Here is a 27,922-nt window from a genome sequence, read left to right on the forward strand (position 1 = left end):
GTTTTGCAAGTGACGGTGGTTTCAGAGTGCAGTGGTTTGAGCATTAGCTGGTTTGAGTCAAGTAGGATGTCTGACACAAACACAAACAACAACAACAAAAAAAGACAACACCAAATAAAACCCAACTATCAAATCAAACATGCAGAGCTACCTGCTGTGGTGACCCTTTGTGTCAAGGGAGCAGTCGAAAGTAGCTTTGTGCTTTTTGCCAGGTTATTACTTCTGTTGAGGCCTATCTAGCTCCTCCCTGGCTCCTAAGGAGGAGCTATTTAAAATATTAAAGGTAGTGTAAGTCATTTGAAGAGGTTATTTAATATAAAGATGCTGTAATGCATGATGTAGGTATTAAAGGTAAATCATATTTAATCTAATCTAAATCTATCTCGGCAGCACAATGGCATGGTGGTTAGTACTGTTGCCGCACAGCAAGAAGGTCCTGAGTTCGATTCCACCATCAGGCCGGGGTCTTTCTGTGTGGAGTTTTGCATGTTCTCCCCGTGTTTGCGTGGGTTCCCTCTGGGTACTCCCGCTTCCTCCCACTGTCCAAAGACATGCAGCTTGTGGGGATAGGTTAATTGATTAGTCCAAATTGCCCATAGGTGTGAATGTGGGAGTAAATGTGAGCGCAAATGGTTGTCTGTCTCTGTGTGTTAGCCCTGCGACAGACTGGCGACCTGTCCAGGATGCGCCTATGACAGCTGGAATAGGCTCCAGTGCCCCCCACGACCCTGAAAAGGATAAGCGAATGGATGGATGGATGAATCTATCTATTAGAGTCTACTTTTTCACGTAAATGAGGAGTCTTCCTCACAGCTTCTAAGTTCAGACAAAACTGAGGTTATTGTACTTGGCCCTAAAAATCTTAGATATATGGTCTGGATAGCATTACCTTGACCTCCAGTAACACTGTGAGGAATCTTGGAGTCATTTTTGACCATGATATGTTGTGTACATATTAAACAAATATGTAGGAAGGACTGCTTTCTTTCATTTGAGCAGTATCTCTAAAATTAAATCCTGTCTCGGAATAATGTTGAAAAACTACTTCATGCATTTATTACTTCTAGGCTGGACTACTGTAATTCATTATAATTAAGATCTCCTTCAAAATCCCTGAAAAGACTTGAGTTGATCAAAAATGCTGGAGCAAGAGTACAACAGTGACTAGAAAGAGAGAGCATATTTCCCTTCGTTGGCTCCCTGTTAAATCCAGAATTGAATGAAAAATCCTTCTCATCACATACAAGGTTTTGAATAATCAGACCCCATCGTATCTTAAAGACCTCATTGTATTGTATTGCTGCAATAGAGCACTGAGACCCCTGCTCTGAGACCTCAGGTTTACTTGCGGTTCCTCGGGTAGAATGGGAGGCAGAGCCTTCAGCTTTCAGGTCCCTCTTTTGTTCAAGCACCTCCCATTTGGGATTCGGGAGGCAGACACCCTCTCTACTTATAAAATTAGACTTAAAACTTTCCTTTTTGATCAAGCTTATAGTTAGGTCTGGATCAGGTGAAGCTGTCCCACCTTAGTTATGCTGCAATAAGGCTAAGGTGCTGGGGAGGTTCTTCTTTACTCACCTTTTTTCCCCACTCACTATGTGTTTATACACCACTTTGCATTTAATCATGAGTAGTTGTTAATCTCTGGTTCTCTTCCATAGTGTGTCTGTGTCCTGTCTACCTCCCCTCATCCCCAACTAGCTGCAACAGATGGCTGCCCCTCCCTGAGCCTGGTTCTGCTGGAGGTTTCTTCCTGTTATGAGGGAGGTTTTCCTTCCCACTGTCACCAAAGTATTTGCTCATAAGGGATCATCTGATTGTTGGTGTTTTCATTGTGTTCTCTCTGTTATTTTAGACTCTTTACCTTACAGAAGCTCCATTTCCACTTTATCCTTTTCCTCCTCACTTCAAGCCTCATCTCCTAAACTGAAGACAGAGCTCTAATACACCAAAATGTGTATAAACATGTTTATTCATTCCCAGTATTCTTGCAGTTGCTTGCAACCTTGATGTATCTGGACAGCTGAAAATGAGCTGGCTAGACAACAACAACAGCTGGTTATAAGTTAGCACCAAATGCTAACTTATATAAGTTAGCCTAACAACTAATGTTAGGCTTGAGTGTCATAAAAAGGACACTTTCCCTCTAATAAAGAGTTTGATTATACTCTCACATCTTAAGAGAGTTTATTCACTAATTATCCAAGTCTGAAAATGTTATATCCACTTCAAAGAAGGATATAACATTTTCCCCTTAGCATAAACAGACATGGACACTGGCTGAATAAACAGCAGACCTAAAGCCTACATTCACCAGATTTGTTTTTCCTAGAGCGACTACTGTAGATAAGATTATGTAACTGAAGTGAGAGGAAAACAGAATTCAGTTGACTGCAATCTGCAATCTGCAATCTACTGACATCTAGTGGCGAAATTTTCCACAATGTACCTTTAAAGAAAAATAATTGCATGTACAGTATATGCGATGTGTTTGTTTCTTCACTTGTTATTATTATTATGTGTTAAATTTGTTGTAACTTCTGCTGATTTCTTTGCCAGGGCTCTCTTTAAAAAGAGATATTAATTTCAATGAGACTTTTTACCTGGGTAAATAAAGGATAATAATAGTAATAATGATGCATGCAGGCATTATGGAGTGTTTCACATATATTACCGGTTTGGGTTTTTTTGCACATTTCAAATTATAAACAAGTACAAGAAAGAAAATATTTAGAGCCGCTTAAAGGTTCCCTGGATGTGAAAGTGATTATTTAAAATACCATAACGCATTCGGCTCCAGTTTCCATCATTCCCGGCTTTGCACCCCCGTAATTAGGTGAACCAGGTGCGCTCAGCCAATCAGGTGTAGACAGAACATTTCCCCAGGGGACGTTAAATCATGCAGTTCTTCTGGAGAGGTGTCCGTCACACCTTGCAGTGTTTTGCTTTAATAAGCCACAGCTCGCAGCTCGGAAAAGTGGAGATATCAACCACATGTCATCTGCTCGACATCATCTGCGTTTGTCGTCGCCTGGTGGCCGCACGGGGGAAGCCCACAGCGTGAGCAGACAGGCAGAGCGAAGGCACACAGGGCTCAGAGCATGTCGCCTCCTGTTGCTGCAGCTCACTGTGGGATCTGCTGTCGACCTTTCACACTGTACACATGAAGGCAGAAAGCTTTTTCGCGCCTCTCCTCGCTATGTGCGACCCGGACCTTTGGAGGAGTTTACCAGCAAAACGTCTCCTCTGAGCGTGGAGGGGGGGAATTAACAAAAACGGGTTTGTCGTTTGCGGGGATTTTCTTTTTCTTTTTTTTGATACAACTTGTCAGAGAAGTCGTTTTCTGCTCTTGCTACTACAGGCGGTTTGTTCGGAGCTGCTTGCGGTGTAAAAGTGTGAAACAAGTAAAAGAGAGCAACAGATGTTTCTGGTGGATATGCGGCCGGCTGAGGAATGAAAGCAGCAGCGAGGCACCGGCGGCCCTTCCAGCGGTTCTGCTGCTGTGGAGTCGGGCTGGTCGCCGTCATTTGGCTCGCGCAGGTCATCCAGGCACCAGGTGAGACCTTAATATAGACACAGAGGCTGAGCGCGCCTGCGTGCGTCTACTCTATAAATCCGTACAAATATCAGCTGTAGGATATCTGTAAAACACATTCTTTCTCTTCACATTTGCAGTATAATGAATCTGACTTTCCACGCATGTGTGTTGGCCCTCAAGAATGAGAAATGCCGCTGCTGTGCCCACTTAGATGCTGAATTATTATAATCTCGTTCTTATATAAAGATATATGATGATTAACTCCCTGCATCCTGGCAGCGAGGAGGAGAAACCAGAAGGAAATTGTTTAAAAACGCAAACACACGCACTTAGATGTGTATAAAGGTAGTGCTTCTCTCAACTAGAGCCACATGAAACTAGTAGAAATGCTGCATAATTCATGTGTTTGGCTTCGAGAAAAAATAAAGATGTATGTATTACATATGTATACCTGTGGTACAGCTGCAGATGCACGTGTGTAGAAATACATGTACATTATTCCAACACTTAATGATGATGAATAAGTAGGAGAGCAGGCAGGTGCGCACTGGATTGATTGTCAAGTTGAAATCTGCAGCAGGGTCTGTTCACCCTGAGGGAAGGTGACAGTTTGATGATTACATAAAGCAGTGACAAACTGTGGCATGTTTAAATCCAATCACTGCGGATAAGGTCATTTATGGGTTGGGCGTTCAATTTATATTACATCTTCATCTCTGAAGAATTACTGTATACAACAGGGCATGTTTAATTTTTCGGGGCATATTTGCCTCATCCCCAAATAGACCGCCTGCCCTGTTAGTTTCCTCCTGTTCCCAGGCAGTTACCCGAAAGCAGCCAGTGTGGCTTTCAGTAGACAAAATAAAATGTTGCTAAGTGTTCTTAATTAATAGTTAAATTAATCTAATTTGTCTCGGTTCGTTTCTTTTGGCAACATGTGACATAACTCATATCCCCTAGGACTGATGCCTGCAGCCTCCAGGGTAAAATAAACTTACATCTATAAAAGGACATGTAGTGAAGGAAATGTCTAATAAGTAATTGGCTTTATAATTTGTGTATACACACACACCTCCATCTTTATGTGCTTCCGTCTCCTTAAAACGCAACCCCTCTAAGATTATGCGATACTTCCAGTTGCATCAGTAGCCGCTAAGTTAGATGCGTTATTCTTATCTAACAGCATTGCACCTAAAGGCATCACCCCACCCCCTCACCCTTGTCCTCCTCCAGCTCATCATCATCATCCCCTCATCGCCTTTGCTGATGTGATCACTCACTGTCACGCACACTCATCAGCACCAGCAGCACCAACTGCGTCGCACCCCTCCGCCACCCTTTGTGCGGATAAAGATTTGAATAGATGAACTTTTTGTTCCATCACTAGTGTTTTTTTACCCTTGGGCTTCATCCCGGTAGCGCAGGACATCCTTGGTGGAAGAGTGTCCTTCTGAATGAGCCGTGTCATTAATATTTATACTTCACCTTTAAATTATGAGTGTGCCCATCAGCTCTGAAGAGGGTTTCCGAACTGAGACCAAGGCTGCTCAACTTAAAAACCATATAAAAGCACAAAGCGCTGGGCAAAGCATGTGTCCTGCTGTTTGTAATGATGACAGGCAGGTTACTCTCACAATAGTTGGAAAATATTACACATACTGTAGCATCCTGAATACCACTGCTCCTATAACCATTTATGGATGTGTAGCTCTGTTACTATCAGTCTGATACTGGGGTGGGGAAAAGAGAAGCTTTACATTGAGGACTGGAAGAATGCATTACAATCAAAAGCAAACTATTGTCATGTATTTCTGTGCAAAATCATGTTTAGTGTGATTTTTGCCAAAGAAAAAGATTAATGGTAAAATATGTGTTGTTTTTAAGCAATGCAAAACACGAGAAACACCCTTCAGACACCAATATTACCACATGAGCAAGACACTTCCAACATGGGAGCTTGTCTCAGTTTCTGGGAAGATGTAAATAAGCTTAGCAGGTTTAGTGAAGTTTTTCTGTCAACTTTGCAGCAGTAAACATAATATGTAAGCATAGTACACACATGGCTGTACCAATACTGCTAATTTATGTAACCAGCAGACATGAGGCAGCTTTGGGATCATTTAGAGCTGTGTTTGTGTCTACCTGATGAAATTCAGCCTACATGTGAACTTTTAACATTACAGAGTTTCTGTAAAGTGAAACACACATTTTGCCCTTGTTTCTGGGCATCTACTGCACCGTGGGTTCATCAAAGCTATGAAAATGGCTCTCTGTTATGGCAGAGGCCATGGTGGATGAGAGCACTGAGAATCAACCAATCAGTTTTTTTTAAGATGCATAAACCTGACAAAATGCTCAGGAGTCCCTCCACATGAAATCTTCATGCTTTTCCTTCAACATCTGCACGAAGATTACAATTCAATTCAATTTTATTTATATAGCGCCAAATCACAACAAAAGTCGCCTCAAGGCGCTTTATATTGTACAGTAGATCGCACAATAATTACAGTGACACATCCACGTATGCAGCTCTCGAAAGATTGAACAGCTCAAGTATTTGGATCCTTTACGTAAGTAAAGGTAGCAGTACTACGGTATAAACACAGATAGTGATGTTGCTGCTCACACAAAATAACGGTGACATTTTAGGATAGGAACATTGTGCACACGTCCAGATGCCTGTCGTTGAGGTGCTTAGAAAAGTTTGGCACGTGTTCTTCTGTTATAAAAAATACTGTGAAGCTGTGATCATCCATGATTTGTTCCTAACTGTCCAACTCTAAAATGTCTCCATGCTTTTTTTAAATTTTGGATTTGGTGTTGTCTGCACTCAGATGTTAATCAAAATGTGGCTGAGGAATAATTCAGGTCAAATTTAATGTTTATCAGCTCTTTGTTTAGCGACACAGGACACTTACTAAATGTGCAGTGTGAATGTCAAAGAGACCCAGAGGACTACAGCATTATCTACGTGGAAACATTGCAGTGTTTCTGTGTAGATAACAGTGTTTCCATGAGAAGATTGGACTGCAGATCTCCCCCCAGACGTTTTACCTGTATTGCTACCTTTTGAGGATTTCACTGTCAGGCACATTTACTACTGCAGACTGCTGTCGTCTGGCCTTGTGGAGGCAGTGAAGGTGTTTGGGGTTAGATCTCAGGAAGCCAGCCTGTCAGTCATTGTGTGATTGATGGCATCAAATGTCTTGTTTCCGCCAAAGAAGGCGATACTACTAGGTTTTCAGAGAGGGAAAGAAGATAGCGTAGGGCCTTGTTCATCGGTATCCTAAATAACACATTGTTGTTTCAAGCCAGACAAAGGGAGGAAAAAAGAAGCTTTAAAGATTTGTGCTGTAGTTACACCATTAATCCCAGTTTAGCACAAGTTACGATTCAGAATATTTGATTTCTTCATCACATTAAGACTCAAACCAAAAATAAACAAAAGAAATCATAAATTATGCTGACATAACTTGCTTGGACATTTCCCACAGTCTGCACTGTCATACAGTGAGTTATGACCAAAATTATGTATTTAAAGGTTATGTGTTTATACTGGGCCATTTCTCAGCAGGATAAAGGTATTTCCATTCAAACACCTCATTTCTTGTTCCATCAGCTTTCATCACTGATCAGTCTGGTTCCTCCTTCCTTTATTTACATGTAAATGTTAGGGCCTCTAGCAGACAGTCTTATCTACTGTAATAGTAAAGTTGTCTGAATTTAACACCATTGATCGTTAAAGTAAAAAGCACCTTCTGTCGAAAGGTCAGCGTGAAAGTAAACGCTGCGTTCTTAATGCGTGGAAAGTGTGTGCATGTGTAATTTCTGTTACAAAACTTGTAACTTCAGGGTTATCTTTAAAAAAAACGTTTAAAAAAATGAAACACTAGAATATTGAGGTTTAGCACCTTAGAAAACTTTACAATATAGTGCATTGAAAACTGTCCATGTAGTTGGAATGTGAAAATCTAAAGTGATAAATTCAGAGGCTTAATCAGTGTTTGTTTGATTTAATTAGAGTTAGAAATAAATTTGCTTTTAGTTATATGAATGCTTATATTTAAAAGTTATATGCGCTCATTGGCCGCTTTGTTAGGTTCACCCATTCAACTGCTTGTCGGCCAATCACATGACACCAACTCAGTGTATCCAGCAAGCTGCAGTTCTGGGGTAAAAATACCCTGTTGATCTCAGAGGTCAGAGGAGAATGACCAGATTAACTCAAATAACTGCTTGTTACAACCAAGGTATGCAAAACACACACTCAACACATTAAACCTTGAAGCAGATGGGCTGCAGTAGAAGACCACAGCACATGCCACTCATGTCAGCTACAAACAAAAACACTAAGGCTACAACTCACACACAGGCTCACCAAAATTAGACAGCAGAAGATTAGAAAAGTGTTGCATGGTCTGATGAGTCTCAATTTTCTGCTGCCACATTCAGATGGTAGGGTAAACATGAAAACATGGATCTATCCTGCCTTGTATCAACAGTTGGTGCTGCTGGTTGTGGTGTAATGTAGTGGGGAGTATTTTCCTATCACACTCTGGGCCCGCTTCTTATTGTTTAAACACCACAGCCTACCAGAGTACTGTTGCTACACACGTCCATCCCTTTATGAGCACAGTCTACCCTCCTGTGTACCATCACGTACAGTGTATATAAGATTTCTGTAGTTACTGGACATTACACCAGCCTAATAAAAGGTCTATTTGTAGTTCATTTGTTTGCATTTGGTACCTCAGCTCTCCTACACTCCATAACTCGTAACACTTTTGTTAGACCTGATGTTTTTATGATGTGTGCTTGATTTGATGCCCTAGTGAACTACTTTGCAGGGTAGATTTTGAAGCTTGCTTAATTAATTATTATTGATTTGATGATTTTAAAAGCATACTTTTATAAGGAATTATTGACCATGTACATCTGTTTTCCTATAATATAAACCTATTTAAAAGTCATAGGTTTTTCTTCAAGGTTTATCTAACCTGGGTAATCACCCTTGTGTATCATCCTGTATTTTTCCAGCAAAATAATGCACCGTGTCACTAAGCTCAGATAATCTCAAAGTGGTTTCCTGAACGTGACAATGAGTTCAGTGCACTCAAATGGCCTCCACAGTCACCAGATATTAATCCAATATAGCACCTTTGGGATGTGGAGCAAGCAATGAATAAGCAGCTGTGTGGCCAAAATCTCAGAGGAATGTTTCCAACACCTTGTTGAATCTATTTATGAAGACAAAAGGGAATCTAACCCAATACTAGCGAGGTGTATCTAATAAAGTGGCGAGTGAGTGTATTTTTCCCCACACTGGAAGCGATTGCTTATTCAGTATTAAAGATAAAACTGATATTTGCTTTCTGGTAAGGAGGTGTGACAGTTTTTAGATTAATAAACGGACAAATTAATTAGTTCTACTGTAAACGGCTTTTAAAATACCTACTCTTCAAAACCCAGATATATGATACAGTTAGTCAAAGAGCCATGCTGTGTGCAGATCATAGCATGTTGAGATTACAGGAATAAACATCACATATTTATGTCTCCTTTTTTTAATGAGCCAAAATGTTGGTTTAGGCATTTATAGATGTGTCCCAGTCAGACGTGTGAAACGCGGTACAGAGCCATCTGTGGCAGAAACCTATTTGAATTTCACACGAGGCGAGCTCCTCTTGATACCTCAACATGAAAGCCTTCACGTCTCTTCTGAGCCTCGACCGCTGCCCTCGTGAAATGGGCTCATTGAGCTGTAAGGTACAAAGGGACACGACAGCACCCGGCAATCACGAAATGCATCAGAGGCAGACGCCGAGCGGCCTCATAATAAAAGGACGGCGTGTTGTAGAGAGCGTAATAACTCCCTCGCTATCTTCTCAGCCTGTAGTGGACAGCTCTCAGTGGGTGGTGGTGAAGGAGATCTGTATATATATTTATATATATATATATATTTTCCATATATATAGATTGTAGAGGCAGATTTATCTGATGGGACTTATTCAGCTGTCGCTCTGCCAAAGCTATAAAAGGAAACCCACACATTTTAACTGTTGAGGAATAAAATACACAACAGAAATAGACACTGTAAAGATTTCAGCACTGATGGCTGAGAAATAGTGAACATGCTGTTATCTCCCACAGACAGAAACACAACGCTACAGTGATTTTTTATTTATTTATATATTTTTGCTAGACCCCCCAAAAAAACCCTCACAGTGGAAATTACAGTAAGATTGCTCGTCCAGCTTCCGAACTGTTCGGAATGATGGTGGTTGATAAAAATGAACAGTTTTTAGGCAGCGCACACGCAGCTCTGAGAAATTGCGACAGGTATTTTAATTCAGCTAATTATTTTCGTTATGAACTCTGACTATTTAGTTTCATTTTGGGGAAAAAAAATATAAAATTCCAGGAATTGTTACAGCTGATAGATGTAAACCAGCAAGTGTTTGACATTTTTGCTTGAAAAGATCAATAACCAGTTTGTCCTGTCGTCGGCTAATTAAAGAAACAATCCATCCACATGCAGTGCAAAACAGTAGTGGAAATAGTTTTCGGTATTCACTCTAAATCAAAGCACCTTCTGAATCTGGAGTCCTGTGAGGCCTGTTCATTTGGCTGCTTTTGCACTAAAATGGCTCGTGTTGTTTTGCAACAGAGACAGAGTCTTTGGGGTTTCAGCCAGGCGTGAATGGTGAGACGCTACAATGGACACGAAGGTTAATGCAGGAGAAGTCAGACAACCAGAGCCTGGATCTGGATCAGCCCCGAGCAGGTGAGTCACCATTCTTTTCCTAAATAGATGCCGCTTGTTTCTCCAGGACACACCAGCAAGCTCCACAACACTGTCTGCACTTCCTTCCACTTATTCCACGTAGATAATGCCTTAAAAAACCCCTATATGCTCTATAACAGTGAATTTTTACATTTTCTTAAAACTGAAATAATACAGTTTTATACACTGAGTCATTAGTTAGTTAGGAATATAGAGAGCAAGCTATGCTGTCTGATTGTGTATGAGGGGCGCCCGCCCCACCTGAACAGTGACCACCACCACCTCTGATTCTCCTGCTCCCTGGAATTCCCACCTTTCCACCTGGAGGTGCATATTTGTATTGGCTACTGGATCTCCTAGGATGAAGTGAGCCAAAACTTGTAGGAAGTACAGGTTGTTGGCGCTGATTGTAATTTTTTCAAACAAAAACATGTCTTTTCAATGAGCTGTGTGCCAGCACCACAATTCAAGTCATTTGAGACAAATGTTCTCCCAGACTTCTTGGGATGTTACAGTTGTGCTCTGTGTTGAAAGTGTGACCCCCTCTTTTGGTGTGGACACTCCCTGATCTTTCAGGTGCAAGTTTGAACCCTGTGTTGAAGTCACAGGAGGTCAGAAGAGGACTTCAAGGAAGCAACCCACAGTGAAGGCTGTGTATTACTGCAAAAGCCAAATTAATTTGGGGTTATGGATTTTGTTTGGTTATTTATAGGCACAGTCTCTGATCTGTCTTTATTTATAGTGTGCAGTGTGGAATTGCAGAGTTCATTTGAACAGTCTGAAAAGTAAGTCCGAAAAGGTTCAGCAGTTATTGCCTGACAGGAGTTCTTATGTATTTGTGTGTGTGTGTGTGTGTGTGTGTGTGTGTGTGTGTGTGTGTGTGTGTGTGTGTGTACGCAGCAAAAAAAGAAGTCTACTAGAGATGTGCTTCTCCCCTGCAGGTGAACTGAAAGGTCACACAGAGTAGGCATTGTGTTTGTTGTCATGAGTGTGTAGTTTGCGTGTCAAGCTCGTGCACTGAAAAGAAGAAGAGATGGATGACGCCCATAAGAAGACCGGCAGAGTGAAGATCCGATTAGATTTTCTGAGGTAGTCTGTCTCTAACAAATGCCCAGTTACTTTCTTTGCTTCCTTAGCTTTGGTCAGCCCTGAACACTTTGGATGGATTCAAACTGCCCTTCATGAAATTATTACTGAGACATGCAGCCGCTGAGCAGCCGTAATGGGACTTCTGCTTCTCTGGTTCTCAGGCTGATTAGCTGGCTGGCTGACATGAGCTGCATTCATCACAGCTGACAGTTTTATTATTAAAAATTCAGATCGGAGAGGAAATCTCTTCATTGTTGTGTGGGGAGAATAGCACAGAGTAGATAGAATAACACGGCTGCTCAATGAAAAATCTGTTGCCCTTCTGACAGAATACAATTCAGTATCTCTGTATCATTTGCATTCCCTCTATGGCTGTTCTAATATTAGGCTGTCAGTCACAATCCTGTATTGTATGCAAACTGAACAGTTATTGTTGAAAGCTGAGGACAAAACTTCAAGCTTGGTCTTTGGGCAAGTTATGCTAATAATATTCCATGCAAATGGCCTGCCAAGACCACACTCCTCACTAAATGCCACCCAAAAACTGTTCTGCCTAATCCGGATGTGCAGCTTAAAAATAAATAAACACAGTACAGGGTCATGAGTAGTGGGCCACACCTCTTCATCTTTGAATTCAGGTGTCATTGCCACAGGTGTATAGGGTCAAGCACCTGGTCATGCAGTCTGCCTTCACAAACATTTGCAGAAGAACGAGTTGTTGTAAAGAGATCACTGAATTTGAGTGTGGTGCTGTAATAGGATGCCACAGTTACAACAAGTGAGTTTGTGAAATTTCTTCTCTCCTTGCCCGAGGAGTTCAAACGCTCCTCTGGCACTGACATCTGCACAAAACCTGTGCTGACCAGGGGCAAGACTGCTCCTCTGAAGCCATGTTGAAACACCTCTAAGCAGCAATTTGGGAAATTATTTTGAAACAGTAATTTAAGATAAAAACAATATACCACCAGTTATCGTCTATTTATTTTATAATGTCTCTGCAAATCCATAATAAGTGCAAAATCTCATCTTAAATACACCCGTCAGTATTTATAGCCTCCAGATTGATAGTTAACCATGCCTTCATCCCAGGCTGTCAGAATTAATCAACGCCCCCAGCGGACAAGCACCCATCAATTTACATATAAGAAAATTTTTTTAAATTCATTCAAGTTTTTTTTAAACCATTAAAATTGATTTTTTTTTTTCTTTGTCGTGATGATGAAAACAGATATACAGGTGAGATACAGGTAGCTCACTGTCCCTCACTCTGCCACACACCCTCGTCTCTGATGTTACAGTAGAGGTGCTCATACTTCGCACTCCTGAGATAAAATAATGAGACTCATTGTATCTCCACCCCAGTGCTCCGTTTGGTCTTTGTAACCATTTTTGTTTTTTTTAATCTGATGACACATGACCTTTATTGAGTTCCTGGCTGCAAACAGATCTCCCTCATTATCTCTTACAAAGGCACAAGTGCGCATGGGGAAGGTACTTGGCTGTGCTAATAGACTGGAGACATGAAGATGTAAAAAGGCTGGACAGGTAGTATAAGGCACAGCAGTGAGCACGGCCCGAGCCTCAGGTTGCAGTCCTCCTTCTCAGCCGGCCGCTTGACAGCAATTGCATAATCTGGAGTGTGATTAAAAACCCTGCCCTGGACCTCGGGGGATATTATCTCGGGGATTGCACAGTAACGTTCAGCCCTCCGGCTCTCTTTTCATCCCTCTGCTTCTTAGCAAGATGGAGACGGTGTGATCCGGCTTCAGCTGACAAGCCTTGAGGAGACTGTGGTTGCTAGGCAACTGAATGCTAAATTTTGAAACCCAGACAATTCAGTCTTTCAAGCATTAAAAGTGCAAAGAGCTAAAAATAGACAGCTGGCCTCGGGTGGGGGTTTAGGGTTCAAAGAATCCAAACGATGTAAATGAAGTAAATGGCTCAGGGTGCGTTGTTGTCGAGTTTTGTTATGTTTGTTTTGGCAAGCAACAGTCGGCTTAGAATAGTATTTTTCCACAGCCATTTTTGGAGAGGTTTTTTTTCAAGAGGGAGGAAGTGTTGAGAAAGAAAAACTGGCAGATAATCCAACTCAAATTGTCTTCAAATGGTCCTGGACTGTTATCAGGGCGCTTACATTATACAGTCGCTAATGAAACTGGAGAAGAAGCTTTGCAAAACAGCAGATATGGTTCCTTGTTCCAGTTCATCTTCTGTACATTAAACACTCAGCGTTTTAGGGCTGAAAGTATGTTCATCACACTCTCCTTTAAAAGGAGCTGTTTATGTCTCAAATCAAATTTGCATGTATCCCTTCAAGTCTGCAGAGCCAGTTATCCATCTGGAGTGCTCTTGAAGTTGCTCAGTTTTGGAGATGTTGACTGCAAGAAATTTGTCTCCTTACTTTTAAATATATTGAAACTTTGTAGATACTAACAGGCATATATATACATTCTCACATGAATACTGTGTAAGTATATTCGATTGTAATTATTTACATGCATAACTGCTTACGTATATACATACTTAATTACTTACATACTTACTGGCATATATGCTGGCTTAATAGCTTACTTACATGCTTAATTTCACAGATACATACATAGTTAGATGCATACTTACATACATACATGGATGCTTGCATACTTGCTGAAATACATACTTAACCCGTTGAAGCCTGAACCATGAAATAAATAAATGCAAGTCTCATAAATTCTCAAAAACACACAAAAACCCATGTATCAAATATGGTGTACTTGGCTTTAAAGGGTTATTTTCTTACGTACATATTACATATAGTGACATACTTACTTATTTGCTTGTTTACTTACTTCCCAAATGTCAAGAAAAGGTATTACATTTCCTTTCATAAAATCAGTACCTACCTAGTACCTAAAAAAAAATCAAACACTCAGTCCTTGTTGTTAGCACCTTTGTGTCTTTGTACTGAGCTACAATCACCAACCATAGGAAGTGTGCAGTGAGCTAACAGTGCTGCTCAGCTCAGAGGAACTCACAGGGCTCTAGACTAACCTTTTGCCACAGTTGCACTTGTGTGCCTAACTTTTTTTCTTAGGTGCACCAGCACAAAAGTTAGGTGCACCCAAATTTATCAACTGCATTGCTTAACCCCACTGTTTTACATGTTCACTTTTTTTTTTTTAATTGCTGTCCATACAGACAACATTGATTTGTAAATGATTAACTAACAATCTTGTCAACACAAAGTTCATTATTTGGAGCACAGTTCTAAAAGAAAGATAAGTTACTGAAAAAGTGCTTGTGCTTAAGTGCGTTGGCACTCTTTGGCAATATTGTAGACAATGTTAAACTCAATCATCACATCAGCCTCCCCTGACGACCTCTTCTCCCCACCGCTCAAAGGCAGTGGGGAGAGGGGACACTTGGGCAGTGCATTTATCGCGGTATATAATGTGTTTTCTCGATACACTGTGCTTTTTCAGCGTTCAGAAGTTGATGGCTCCATCTCAGAGCACTGGCTATGAATTTCAGATGGATCAGGGCTTAACTTAATGAAAAAGTTATCAATCGTTCTTTTCATCTTTTCTCATTACCCACAGCTACATCCACTTCTGTCGGGCCTAGGCTGCTCACTAGAGCTGGGTATCGTCACTGATTTCTATAATCCATTCGATTCCGATTCACAAGGCCCCGATTTGATTCAATTTTGCCTCAGACAGTCAGAAATATTATAATTCTGATCATTTATCAGTACTGATACATGTGAGACTTCATCAGAGCATCACAGCAGATGCCTTTGTGTCAAAGTAACTGAGGATAAAACACAGAAAACCATGAAGGAGATTTCCCTGGCCTGGCTTTTTATACCAGATAACCGCCTTAAAATATTCTGCAATTGAACAAAAACTGAAGAAAACTACGAATTGAAGTGAAGCAGAGCAAAGTTGCAGAGGTTTTATTAGAGACACAGCTAAGCGTTTTGCAGTCTGGCATAATTTTAAAAAGTTTTAATTTCTTCTATATTAAACAGCAGAAATGAGGCTTTCTTGTCAGAGGTCATTTTTGGAAAACAAAAACAAAAAAGAAAACAGCGGCCGACAGCACTGTACATGACTTGTGTGTAATAAGCCAACAAATAATGCAGAAAACCGAGATTTTAGATGGGAAACTGTTCTTGAAGTACACTGAGAGAGAGTAAGAGCTGTGCAGGAAGTGTGATTTTTATTGTGGTGGAAGAAAAACAGCAGAAGTAAGAGGGAATTCATGACGATGTTTCTCAAATGTGAAGCGTAGTTTAGATCTTCTTTTGCTGTTGGTTCAGTGAATTTTGGTTGGAGTGACAAAACCATCAGAATGTAGCGCAAAAAAAGATGTAAACACAAACCGACGCATCAGAATCTGTGAGCTTTCAGCTTGCAGCCCCGACGGCGTGTCCGCGTGCGTGCCGTCGGGTGAGAAAGCTGACATCTCACTAATTCTGATGCGTCGAGTCAGCGCTTTGTTTTTAAGTCTGCAGAATCCGTTTACCTGCTCTCATTTGCTGTTTTTGCTGTTTGGTGGTTGTTGAAATAGTTTTGTGAGCTTTAACATGAGATTCAGGTGTTTCTGGCAAAATACATTTATATTTAAAAGTTGATTCAGGATTTAATGGATGGATATCGCTTTATTCCTCTCTCTATCCACCTGCACTTTCAAACGAACACTAATGTAGGACTACAGGAATATCTGGACCGCGGCCCATCACAGAGGTCCCGCCCCTGACTATCTCTGATTTGTTTAGACCACGATATGAGTATAATGGCCTCCCAGTCTCCTAGTTGCGGAGACTAGGATTTTTTTTAGGTCTTCTTTCGAGTTTAGTAACTAGGTCATGATTTCTGGAAACTCATTGCTGCAGTTTCTCAAACACTTTTTGATGGTTTGAGCACCACAATGTGAATACCATTTACTTTTACTGTAGAGAAGCAAAAGCCACCATCTCTATGCCATGGATAAAATGTACTAAGACCACATTTTACTGTGGGGGTTGACCGGGTTCTTTTAAAATTAGTGATTAATTTGACGTTTTGTGTTTCTCCATTGAGTTTATTGTCTTGCTAATGATGCATCGTGTTGTAATTTTATTGAGTGAACGTACACCCCACAGTTTTCTTTTGTTCTCTGCTATCAGAACAGCGTAAAATGATGTTCAGTGTTCATTGATGCGAAAGGTGGTTGTTGCAGCTTGAAGCCCTGCTGCTGTTTCATCAGCTTTGCATTCAGTCTGCCTCAAAGGAAAGAGAATCAAAGAACAAATGCATAATTGAATTTACTCTACACACCTGGATAAAATATTTATTTTTCTGATTCCTCATGAAAAATGCAGCTGTTTTGCAGAGTTCTCTCTCTCTCTCTTTGTTTGTGTGTGTGTGTGTGTGTGAGAGAGAGAGAGAGAGAGCAAGAGACTATACGCCAGCGCCAGTCTGGTTGGTGCATGATATGACTTTACTCGATATGCTTGTCAATACCGTAGCTTGACTCCAGGACACCCTGCAGACTTGCAGATCGATAACATTATCCTGTACCGCCCACTGTCCATCCATCGACTCCGCTGAAGCTCCATGGAAGTTTGATTTTTAAAGCCTTGTGCAGAATTTGCTCGGCACTGACCTTATGCTTCAAGATCTAATCTGCATGGCCTGTTTTTGATCTGGAGCGAGATAAAATACACATTCAAGAAACAATCTGTCCTCTCACAATGCAGATTTAAAAATAGACTAAGGTTGTCATCTGATGTCATTATGCTGTAAAGTAGCAACTGGATGATTCGTCCATTCAGTTTGAAATGGAAACATTATTTTATAATGGCTGTAAATCTTGTAGAGGACTCAACTAAAAGCTAATAAAGTTTTATGCTGTAGATATTCAGTGCGTTGAGGATGAAAGCAGACACACTAGGGTCAACTTGCACTTGTCTCTTTACAAACATGCTAAACTATACCTCCTGGTTTTTATTGTGCTTTAGAGTTAATCTTTAAAATTTATGTGCTGACCTTTTTCTTTAGCGACTTATTTTCGGCTATAAATGATTGCGTTTTCCTTCTATGCCAATCTCACTCTGACAAACTTCAACAAAGCAAAACTGTCGCTTTAAGGTCAACATAAATCTCACATCTGCTGGATAGTCTAGAGCACACAAAGAGTGATGAGTAGATTCATGGCACACAATCAGAGCGTACACCTGTCAGCCACAAGATTAAAACCACCAGTTTTATAGTGTTCAGCCAGATTAGCTACGGGGGCGGGTGGTGGACCAGATCTACCAGTTCTTTTGGGTTCTGTGCTTTGCAGGATAGAGTGGCCAGCCATGTGTGGCCAGGAGGTTAGACACACACTCATAGACCTGGCTAATGATGATATTCTTGGTAGTGGGAAAAAACGACAAAAGAGAACATAAATTTCTTTGCCACCCCAGTGGAGATCCCTAAAAAATGATCTGACTCTGCTGGTGCCGCCCTGCTCTGTCAGCAGTTTTGTAGCGTGATGGGGCACATTGTCCTACGAGAGAAGGCTGCTGCCATCAGGGAGTGCCATTTGGGTGTTTTGGTGGTTAGTTAAAGTAAGATCCAGATAGATGCCCAAACCCAAAGTCTGAAGTTGCTGCTCATCTGTGGTGTATACTGTATAACACGGGGGAAAATCTTTTGCAAAAAAAGGTTTTAGGTCTTGAATGACCAGCGTATCATCAAGTTATTGTTAGGCTTGAATTTGAGTTCTGTCAGCGTACATAGCTCATCTAAAGCCTCACTTGTGTTTTTTGTTTTTTAATGTGAACAATTTATGTATTTGTATTTATACAGAAATTTGAATTGTCCACCCATAGCATATCATTTGCATTTGTGCATCTGAAAGTAGAGAAATGTTTTGTTGATATGAGCAGTTTTTAATTTGCACATAATTTAAATGATACTCGCAATCTGATATTTCCAATTGCCACAGATCTTTGAAACGCGTTTGGTGATTAAACACATTTTTGTCATTAAATTGTATCCAGTACAACATATAATTATTATTTTTAGAATGTATTGGTCCCTGTTAAGATTTGGGAATGATCTGTTTCTCTAATGCGTCGTCTTTTGGACTAGTGGAAATACACATCTATTGTTTTTAGTTTACAATTTATCGCTTGGATTTTATAGAAATAGATGCATACTCAAGGAGATAACTCACTTCATTCAAACATCCTAAATCAAACAGTAATTTATTAATCTTAGTAATATGGTAATGACTTTTTTCCGGTAAAAATGTATATTTTTTGTACTTCAGAAACATCTTGGTGTAGCAGTAAGGTGTCATAGTAAGGAAATTTGTTGCAGGGTTATTTCTTTGTTGTAGCAATGCTCCTTGGCAATAAATATTATACCGTCGGAACGCCTGTTCATTTCCCTTTAAATTGAGCCACTTTTGTAAGGAAAATGCATTTATGGGTTGAGCAGCAGAGTTGAGCGTGAGGGTTACGCCCATGAAAAACTTGGCAAATCTTCTCTGTCAATGCCAAACTGCTTATTCTGCTATTGACTCTTAATTGGTGTCATGTTTATTGAAGAATCTTCACCAGCTTGAAGTTCCCCTGTGGCATGGGTCCTTTTTTAAAAACAGTCAGACATGGTATGCTTGGAGCAGACACCAACTGACCACTGTAGCAGGATCCATGCTCACAGGTGCTGACAATCACCTGACAGCACCTGTGGTACCAAAAGCTCAAAAGAAGACTCAATAGCAGAATAAGCTGAAGATTTGGTGAGTTTTTTATGGTCAAAACCCACATGCTCAACTCTGCTGCTCAACCCACAAATGTGGCTCTGTTTAAGAGGAAATAAACTTCCCAACTGTATAAGATTTATTACCAAGATGCATTTTTACAACAAAGAAATAATCAACCAAACACAAATCTCCTTACTTTTTATACTATGTTTATGTACCAGACTTTACAGTTTCATTCATGTTTGTATTCTCAAGGTTTTAGCTAAAAGAGTTTGTCTATATATCAGTCAGTTTATAGATTTATAGAGCATTTTATCCCTAAAGACATGGCTATTGACAGTATTTTCAGATTTGACATATTTATGCTGTGTTTAATACCCCACTTTTAAAAACCCTTTGGCTCTAATATGCCAACAAAATGTAACAAACTACCAACCCACCACATTTCTGTTCAGCAAAAAGGAATAAGTTAATTTTATACCCTACTTAGCTGTAAAGTATTACAAAAGCTGTTTGGTTTGGTTGTGCTAGTTCAGGCTGTGAAGAAGTCCTTCCTGTCAGCAGTACAATGCATACTCGTGTTTCTGACAGTCTGTCACTTTACCAGCAACCACACAGCGAACTGAACAGATCTGAAGAGAGTCTGTTCTTTAGCAGTACTGCTTGTGGAGGAGTGCAACAAAGATAAGTGAGCTGCTGTGAACACTGTGACAGACAGAACTGGATCAGAGGTGAATGAGCTGTGGGAGCTTCTTGTGATTCTGGCAATAAAAAACACTGAGCCCAGAGAAATGATATATAGACTATATATTCTCAGAGTAACCGCACACCAGCACTGCTGTCCACATGTTCCCGAGTGATTAGTAAACTTGTGACTTTACTGCTCTGACGGCGCAGCTGGCTCAAATGCCCTGATTGGGAAAGTTGCAGATGTGCGATCATCTTCGACCCTCTGGTGTTTCCGTTTGTGGCCTTGCACTGTGAGACCACAGTGTAAGACTCTTGGCAAAAGCACATTCAGCAACCTTGAGGAAGCCAGTAGACTGTTTGTGTCTCTGTGTATCTGTGTGCCGTGCCCCCCCTCGCTCTCTCAGACCTCTCCTGAGGGTTTGTAAGGAAAAATAAATATTTTTAGACATTACAGTCCAGAGCTGCTGTCACTTTTTTTTTTCCTTTTTTCATAGACCCCAACCATGGGAAACACATATTCACCTCCCCTTTTCTCACTGCTCACTCAGTTGCCTTGCCTATGGCTTCCTACTGCCACCCATCAAAAAAAAGCTGCCCCCAGGGAGCAGGTCGCCATAGTAACTACCTTCACCAGAGCAACCCCTCAAAGGGTCCGTCTGAGCTACATGTTGAAGCCCCTGCGTTTCCATCCTAACCTGAGAGTTTGTGTGTTAGAAGTCCTCCAGAGTAAAGAAGGCGGACGAAATACAGCACACATGTCCGACAGCTGACAGGCCGCTTGAGAAGGTGCATGAGGAGCTGCTTCAAATCCAGCCTCTTTCATTCGTGAGATTGGGTGACAGAAAGTTTACGTGCTAAGCCTTGACAGTTTATTGGACGAGCTGTGCCCCGCAGTAACAGCTGGACCACAAAGGAGCTTTTTTACCTCAGCCCGTCCACAAACTCATCTCGACTCTTAAAAACGATGCACAAGAAGCAGTTCGTGGCAGAAAAATGCAGAAACGTCACTGCACAAACATTTATTTTTTCAAACTGAACAAATTTCTGTCCCCTTCCTCGGGACCATATGGCCTCCTCCTCCTCCTCTCGATCTCTGCCGCAGCAGAGTCAAAGATCAAATCTCATATCCCTGATCACAGGGGACCCTCTTTTAATCCATGCAATCTGTTGTTCGGTTTCCATGCAGCCGAGGTGCAGCGTGTATCGTGGCGGCTACGCTGTGCTTATTGTGTGCTTGTCGACCCGCTGTTGTCTCACAGAGCAGAAGGGCTATTAATAGCTTCACGCTCCCCAGTAGTTTAAATTCATCCAGCTCGGCTCAGAGTTCTAAATTGGAGCTGCACCACACACTCAAGGCTTTCTTTCGCAGTGTCGAGGGAACAGAGGGGAGCTAAGCTGTCATTAACAGTTCTTTTTTTCCCCTTTTTTTTCTTTAAACTCGAGGGAGGACAGGAAGCAGCTGCCAGTTTCACTTCCACCTCACTTCCTGTCTCATTTGTCACTGCAAAACGAACACTGCGTCTCTGTGATGCTGCAGTTTGTAGCTTGTCTGTCAGAGATCTTACCTGAAATTGGTGGCACAGGATGATGATGATGATGATAAAAATTATATATTCATTTAAAACGTGTTTACAAATGATGATTAATAAAAATAGACTCATCTGGGGGGGGGGGGGGGGGGGTTTCTTTCTGTTTTTTGTTTGTTTTTTGTTTGCAGGTTGCAGGTTTCAGTTTTTAGTTGGCATTTATTTAATAAAACGTGTGTACCTTGCAGCCATCCATGAGTTTCCAGAGGACATCTTCACCAAGGAGCAGAGGAAGAATGGGGCTGTGTGTCTCCATGCACTCTGTGTGAGTATTTCTTGCAATGTGGCCTCAAATCTGCACATTTTTCCTCTCCATTTATAACCCTGAGTCATAATGCTGACACCTGACATCAATACAGAATAAACGCACACAACAGGACGACATATATAGCTGGTTTATGTTATGTAAAGGCAAGGTGTGTATGGGTCCCTCTCTTCCAGGCCATCTACATGTTCTACGCTCTGGCAATTGTCTGTGATGACTACTTTGTTCCTTCCCTTGAGAAAATATCTGAGGTGAGGAAAACCAGCCCCAGCTGGCCTTCAGATATAAATTTATTATTTTAAAATATTATTATCGGACTATTCAAACTGTTTTTTAATTTAATTTTCCAGAACCTTCAGCTCAGTGAAGATGTAGCCGGGGCCACATTTATGGCTGCTGGAAGCTCAGCTCCAGAGCTTTTCACCTCTCTCATTGGTTAGTAGCTCAGCCAGTCTTAACCAAGTAACAGCTCTTTCCATTCAGAGAGAGCATGTCAACACTTGTTTTCACTGCTTGTCATCAGATTAAATGAGAAAAAGTGATGTTTGTCAGCAGACACTGCCAAAACCTGGTGAAGTGGAGCATGGGTAAAAGAATTGCTTAACTTTCAAAATAAAGCAAAGCTTTTGGGAGAGGATTGGCTCTCGTCAATGCTCTCGTGCTTTCAAAGGTCCTGATCTAAGTAGGTACCGGACATATCCAGGAGATGTCAGCAGAGTCCAGTTTAAAGCAGCACAATGATTTTTCTTAGTAGATCATATTTTAGCTTGTCGATTCTCATCTGGAGTTTACGAGCATAAACAGCCCCTAAAAACACAGAATGACAGACGGATTTTATCTGACGTCAGACAGATCCTCTGCACTTTTTCAGGTGTCTTCATCACTAAAGGGGACGTTGGCGTCGGCACAATCGTGGGCTCAGCTGTCTTCAACATCCTGGTCATAATTGGTTTGAGTGGAATCTTTGCAGGCCAGGTAGATTAAACTAGTGACTCTTACTCACATCTTACAGCCAGATGTTTGTCACATGTGGTGTAACTTTTCTTTTTCCTGCTTGTTTAAAGGGAAACTGTTATGCTTTTAGATATTGCTACAGTGGTGATGTGTTTGTTAAACATTATTAAAGTTTCAAATGAGTTCAGTTTATGTGTAAGTAATCCCCGACTTCAGACTGCTTTAAAGGTTCGGTCTTCCACAGTTTTTTCCACTCCACTGCCAAACAGAGGGGTTTAGTCTGAGCGTGGTCATCTCAGGACAAAGCAACTTATCAAACTGGCATAAAGAACCTTCATTTAATCTGGCTTTGAAATGGAAAATTGGCAAATGTTATTAATAAAATTTAGTAGAAGACATTGCAATAGATGAAACCTGTTCACACGCAGCTCTGAATAATGCTTAATAAAATATTGTAACACTGGTATCTGTTCTCCACAGACGGTGGTTCTGACATGGTGGTCTCTCTTTAGAGATTCCTCCTACTACATCCTGTCAGTACTGACTCTCATCATGGTGAGATACACATTCAAACAATAAAGATTAGTTCCTCTGGGCTCCGTGTCATCCTTTTTGCTTTTAAACTGTCTTTTCTTTCTCCTTAGGTCATCTATGATGCCACAGTCGTCTGGTGAGTCCACACAGCTTTTTCATTTTTAACGGTTGTTTTAAGAAATGCTCAACTCCCTGTTTTTGTGTGCGAGCCAGTACTTTACACTGTTTTCACTGCTTGTACAAATGAGCTCAGTTTGACCTTTGAGACTCGGTGTGTTTAAAAAGTCTGTCAGGAATATGATTAAATGGGTTGGATTGCAACAGGAGCTGACGTTCCTGTTGACATGATTTTATTCCTCGTTTGTGGTTTACTGATGACGAGAATTGTAAATGTCACAAAAAATGAATTTAAAGCGCATTCTTTCATGCTCTGATTGATGTCACAACCTCTTCCTCAAGTGATTTTTATTACTTTTTATTAGTAGTAATGGCAGCATTCTAGTTGTGATAACGGACCGTGGTAAATCTAATACGTTTCTGATTTATTCTTGAAAAATGATAACATCTGAACAAATATTTATAATCAGAGGCAGGAAAGGAAAATGTTACTAAATTAATTGGGATTGATTTCTTTTGGAGGTTTATGCCATCAGTGGCACTCATTTCAGTCATTTGCAGCTTATTTGTAAGATGGATTTGAGACTGGTTGTTAGATTGATTTCTTTTGTGTAACTCTGCTGTTTTTTTCCGCTCTGGATGCCTTCTTCACTTCTCTTCCCGAGACCTTTAGAGTAAAAGAGCTTTCCATTGTTCGCCGTGTTGGGATTTTATTGAAAGGGTAGATTTATTCAAGGATCTAATGTCCACTGTGGCGCTGAATTCCTTCGTGATATATAGCAGGCTGTTTATTGAGTCCGAGGCAATCTTGGTGTATTTCACCTCAACGCTGTTTGCAGCGGCGTCTTTTACTGTCAGTCCTGTTTGTTGGTACGGATTGTATTTGAACTTGTTCGCTGGCATCCTAGCGCTCAAAGTAGTTAAGAAAGGACAGAGCAGACTGCAGCACACTGAACTTATTGTGCTCTCTGTGTCCGATTCACTGTTGTCAGTCATAGCTTTATTTATTCGCAAATCTGGGAAAGTAGAAGTAACTTTATCAAATATAAAATAATTTACTGGTATCCTTCTGGATTAAACAAACTGGGTTTAATTAAGGATGCTATATGCTGCGAATATAAGACAAAAAGAGGCACTTATGTGCATGCACGCGAGTGTGCTAAAGTTCTTCTGTTTTGGAGAGATCTTTATGATTGTATGGGCCAATGGTTGAAGTGTGATTTGCCTAGATCACCAACACTGTGTCTCCTTGGAGACAGTGGTGTCATGCCACAGCTGAATAAGTATGCAGCGGGCCTATTGAGGGTCGGGTCAGGGATTCGTGCCTGACTAATTCTCAGGTTTTGGAAAGAATCTCAAACTGTGACAGTGAAAATGTGGCAGTGATGTTGGGAAAGCTTAACTGTAAAAAATAGAGATGGCCAAGGAGCAATGGGACAGTTTCAGTGAATTCATATTCAAAGACAAAGAGAAAACATGCATAACCTGAAGTGAACTGGACAGTGCGTACTAGACGTTTGGCAGCTTATTTTACAAATTGCCTTGTATGACTCACTCTGTGTCAGTGTTTCTGAACTGCCTTGTTTTGTGTTGATGTTTTTATATATAATTCAACTAAATTTATATCCCTATATAAAAAATTATTCACAAAACACTTCTTCTCTTTGACCTTAATGGGAAAAAGCCATGGGGTCAAGGAAAGATATGAAGGGGAATTCATAAGGACTTAGCAAAAGAGAAATGCAGTGTTAGGGTGACTAACGGCAGGCTTTTTAAATGCATTTTTAAAGGATTTATATTCTAATTTTTATATACAAAGTGAAATGCAGTGCTTATAAAATTGAGATTAGTTGCTCGTCTTCTCTACTCATATGTTCTTGTACTTTATTTTGTATGCATTTTTTTTATCCAAGTTACGATCTTCTCCACCTTCATGTTGTAATGTTCATAGCTCATGTGTGGGTTTAAGAACCTGTTGAAGGTTCAGATTGAAAACATTTTTATTAGTTTCAAGAAAGTTGATTCACTTTATCCAGATTTAGTGTTTTCAGTGGGAGAAACTTTTCATCGCTCAACTAAGAAGCAGAAGCTGCAGTCAGGTGAACAGAATGAACTTTATCAGGGTTTCTTTCCCTGGATTAGTGAGCATGCATTGAGACATATCAGCAGAGTACGGCAATGAAATGGAAAATGGAAAATAGGTTGGATGTTTGTTTGCACACTCCATCACTTTGGATTGCAATTTAATAAATGATGCCCAAGTGTCTCCTCTGCTAAAGGAGGCATTACAGGAAGCGCTGAAGTACCCCTTCTTAGTATTTAGAAGATCTGCTACTGTCATGGCCTCTGTCCAGATGCTTCTGGGATACCTCACTGAGTTTGGAATCTCTCTGAGCAAAACTGACTACTCAACCACAAACTATAAAAGACTATAAGAAGTTGGTTTAGAGCGCTCCTATGTTACTGAGTCCAAATGACAGTCTGTAGGTAAAATCTGAATGATAATGGACTTTTAAAGCCATGTTTTTGGTGGTTTCTGGTAATTCAGAGGTTCAGAAGACAAAGGTGACTTTCATCATGGGCATCTGATCAAAGTTTTGGAAATGAATGAAAGCCTGAATTTACAGTTAAACACTTTAATTTTCAAAATTCTCATAAATAAATAAATAAATGAATACATAAATTTATAAATAAGTAAAAAAAATATAGTTATAAATATTCAAACAAAAGGGGGAAACATAAAAGATAAATGCGTCCCACATTTCTATCTTTAAAAAAAGATTTAATAAATAAATACATTTCTTTTGTAAGCTACCAAAGACTGAACTGCTACACTGTGACAGAGTGAAACTGTGAATAAAAGGTGACCAAAGAAGAACACAAACCAATCAGTGAAGAGGAGGACGTGTGGTCATGAGAGCTGGATAGATGTAAAGTTAAATAAACAGCAGTTTCTGTTTAATCAAATTATCCTAATTAAACAAAGCGATCCAGGGTCAAGAGACTTTTCACGCTGAGGAAAAAAAAAAAATCAGGGTAAGGCACACTTCTTATTAGGAATTATGGAGAGTTTGAGGTCCATGCTGTCATTAGTTTTCTAAAAAAAAAATAAGAAGAAGAAGAAGAACTTGGGGATGGGGATGAAAGTAGGAGTGATTATAGATGCTTTCATTGTATTTAGCAGGGATATTTAAATTCCATTATAAAAAATGGCTCAACTGCTTGAATTTGGTCCTCGGTTTTTAATATCACTTAATATCTAAGACTGTGGGTCTGATAATATGGACTCCCTGGAGTGTAGTTAACATAGAAAGTTTGAAATCTGTATGTGGCATCTCTGGCAGCAGTTTTTGAGGTCTGTAGAAACCACAGAGTTTTATTACAGCTTGAGATTTTTTTTTAAAGAGTTTAAAACAAGTGAAGGATTTTAGGGATATTAAAGCTTGAATAAAACACACTCAACATTTTCATCTGAAAATAGTGTGATAGTCCTCCTCAGGCAAGAAATCTCTCTTTTTCAAAGTTTCCATCAGTATTATATGAAGTATTTGTAAAGGTGTTTTCTCCATCATTTTCCCAATATGAATTTTTTTAAAAATAGTCACGTTACTGTTCACATTTGGAATACAGATTGAATAACCCCCCCAGAAAAATGCAGTGTACAGCATTAGCTAAATCTTAGCTTTAGGTCCTCTACTAATTGGAAGGCTGATGGTTCAATCCCTGGCTGCTCCAGTCTTTGGGCAGGATGCTGAACCCCCAAGTTGTTCCGAATGCATTCATCGGAGTGTGAAAGTTGGGCAGAAGGCACATGCGTGTTGTAGGTGAATGAGGAATGTTGTATAAAGCACTTTGACTGCTCGAGTAGAACAGCGCTCTATAAGAACCGTTTGGCCATTCCTCTGGAATTTTGATCGTATTTCTATATATTCACATTCACATGCCTGCCTTCACACTGATTTTGTGAAGTTCTACGCGGCAGACTTACATAAACGTTCTGCTCACTGTGCAGGTGGGAGTCCTTACTGCTAATGACCATGTATGGAATCTACATTATCATCATGAAGTAAGTTTCCTGAAGACAAAACCTCCTCATCAGTCAGTAAAGCTCCATGTGTGTGAGTTGTAAGAATACTTGGATGGTGTAAGATGGTGGTTTGCTCTGTCACAGGTTCAACTCCCAGATTTTTGTGTTTGTGACACGTCGGTTGAGGAGCATCAGGCCGTGCTGCCTCCGATCAGAAGAACGGCGAGACAACAAGTTGGGAGAAGACACCTCGGCGTGCAACACATCTATGGTGCTTCTCAACAAAGGTTTGTTTTTGTTCTTTTAAAAATGATTTATGTGTCGAGTGTAGTAGTTTTATATGTTGTGCGTTTCATTGCCAACATCTCATACACAGGCCAAGCCCATGGTCAGGAGGCTTCTCCAGTCGTCATGGTAGATGAGCTTCTCATCCTCAACCCTCACAAACTGTCCTTCTCAGAGGCCGGCCTGCGGATTATGATCACCCCCCACTTCTCACCCCGCACCAGGCTCTCCATGGCCGGACGCATGCTCATCAGTGAGGTATTTAATGCTCACATACTGTGACAGACTCACCCACAAGAAAAAAAAATTCTAAAAAGTCTTTTTTTTGACC

At 40.5% G+C, this 27,922-nt stretch overlaps 1 protein-coding gene across 1 annotated transcript in view; it reads left to right on the top strand.

Annotated features, from left to right (window-relative positions):
- The first annotated feature begins 2,922 nt into the window (after nucleotides 1-2,922).
- LOC100696094 (sodium/potassium/calcium exchanger 3) overlaps nucleotides 2,923-27,922 on the top strand; it is a 33,863-nt gene continuing 8,863 nt past the window's right edge. The window contains exons 1-11 of the mRNA XM_005472076.4: nucleotides 2,923-3,556; nucleotides 10,206-10,322; nucleotides 21,598-21,674; nucleotides 21,851-21,925; nucleotides 22,025-22,109; nucleotides 22,546-22,649; nucleotides 23,109-23,183; nucleotides 23,273-23,298; nucleotides 27,292-27,345; nucleotides 27,451-27,593; nucleotides 27,683-27,849. Coding sequence (XP_005472133.1) covers nucleotides 3,454-3,556; nucleotides 10,206-10,322; nucleotides 21,598-21,674; nucleotides 21,851-21,925; nucleotides 22,025-22,109; nucleotides 22,546-22,649; nucleotides 23,109-23,183; nucleotides 23,273-23,298; nucleotides 27,292-27,345; nucleotides 27,451-27,593; nucleotides 27,683-27,849 — 1,026 coding nt within the window. The 5' untranslated portion in view covers nucleotides 2,923-3,453. The remainder of the gene's footprint in view (nucleotides 3,557-10,205; nucleotides 10,323-21,597; nucleotides 21,675-21,850; nucleotides 21,926-22,024; nucleotides 22,110-22,545; nucleotides 22,650-23,108; nucleotides 23,184-23,272; nucleotides 23,299-27,291; nucleotides 27,346-27,450; nucleotides 27,594-27,682; nucleotides 27,850-27,922) is intronic.

This window comes from Oreochromis niloticus, linkage group LG10, assembly GCF_001858045.2.
Source record: "Oreochromis niloticus isolate F11D_XX linkage group LG10, O_niloticus_UMD_NMBU, whole genome shotgun sequence".
NCBI classification, from domain to species: domain Eukaryota; kingdom Metazoa; phylum Chordata; class Actinopteri; order Cichliformes; family Cichlidae; genus Oreochromis; species Oreochromis niloticus.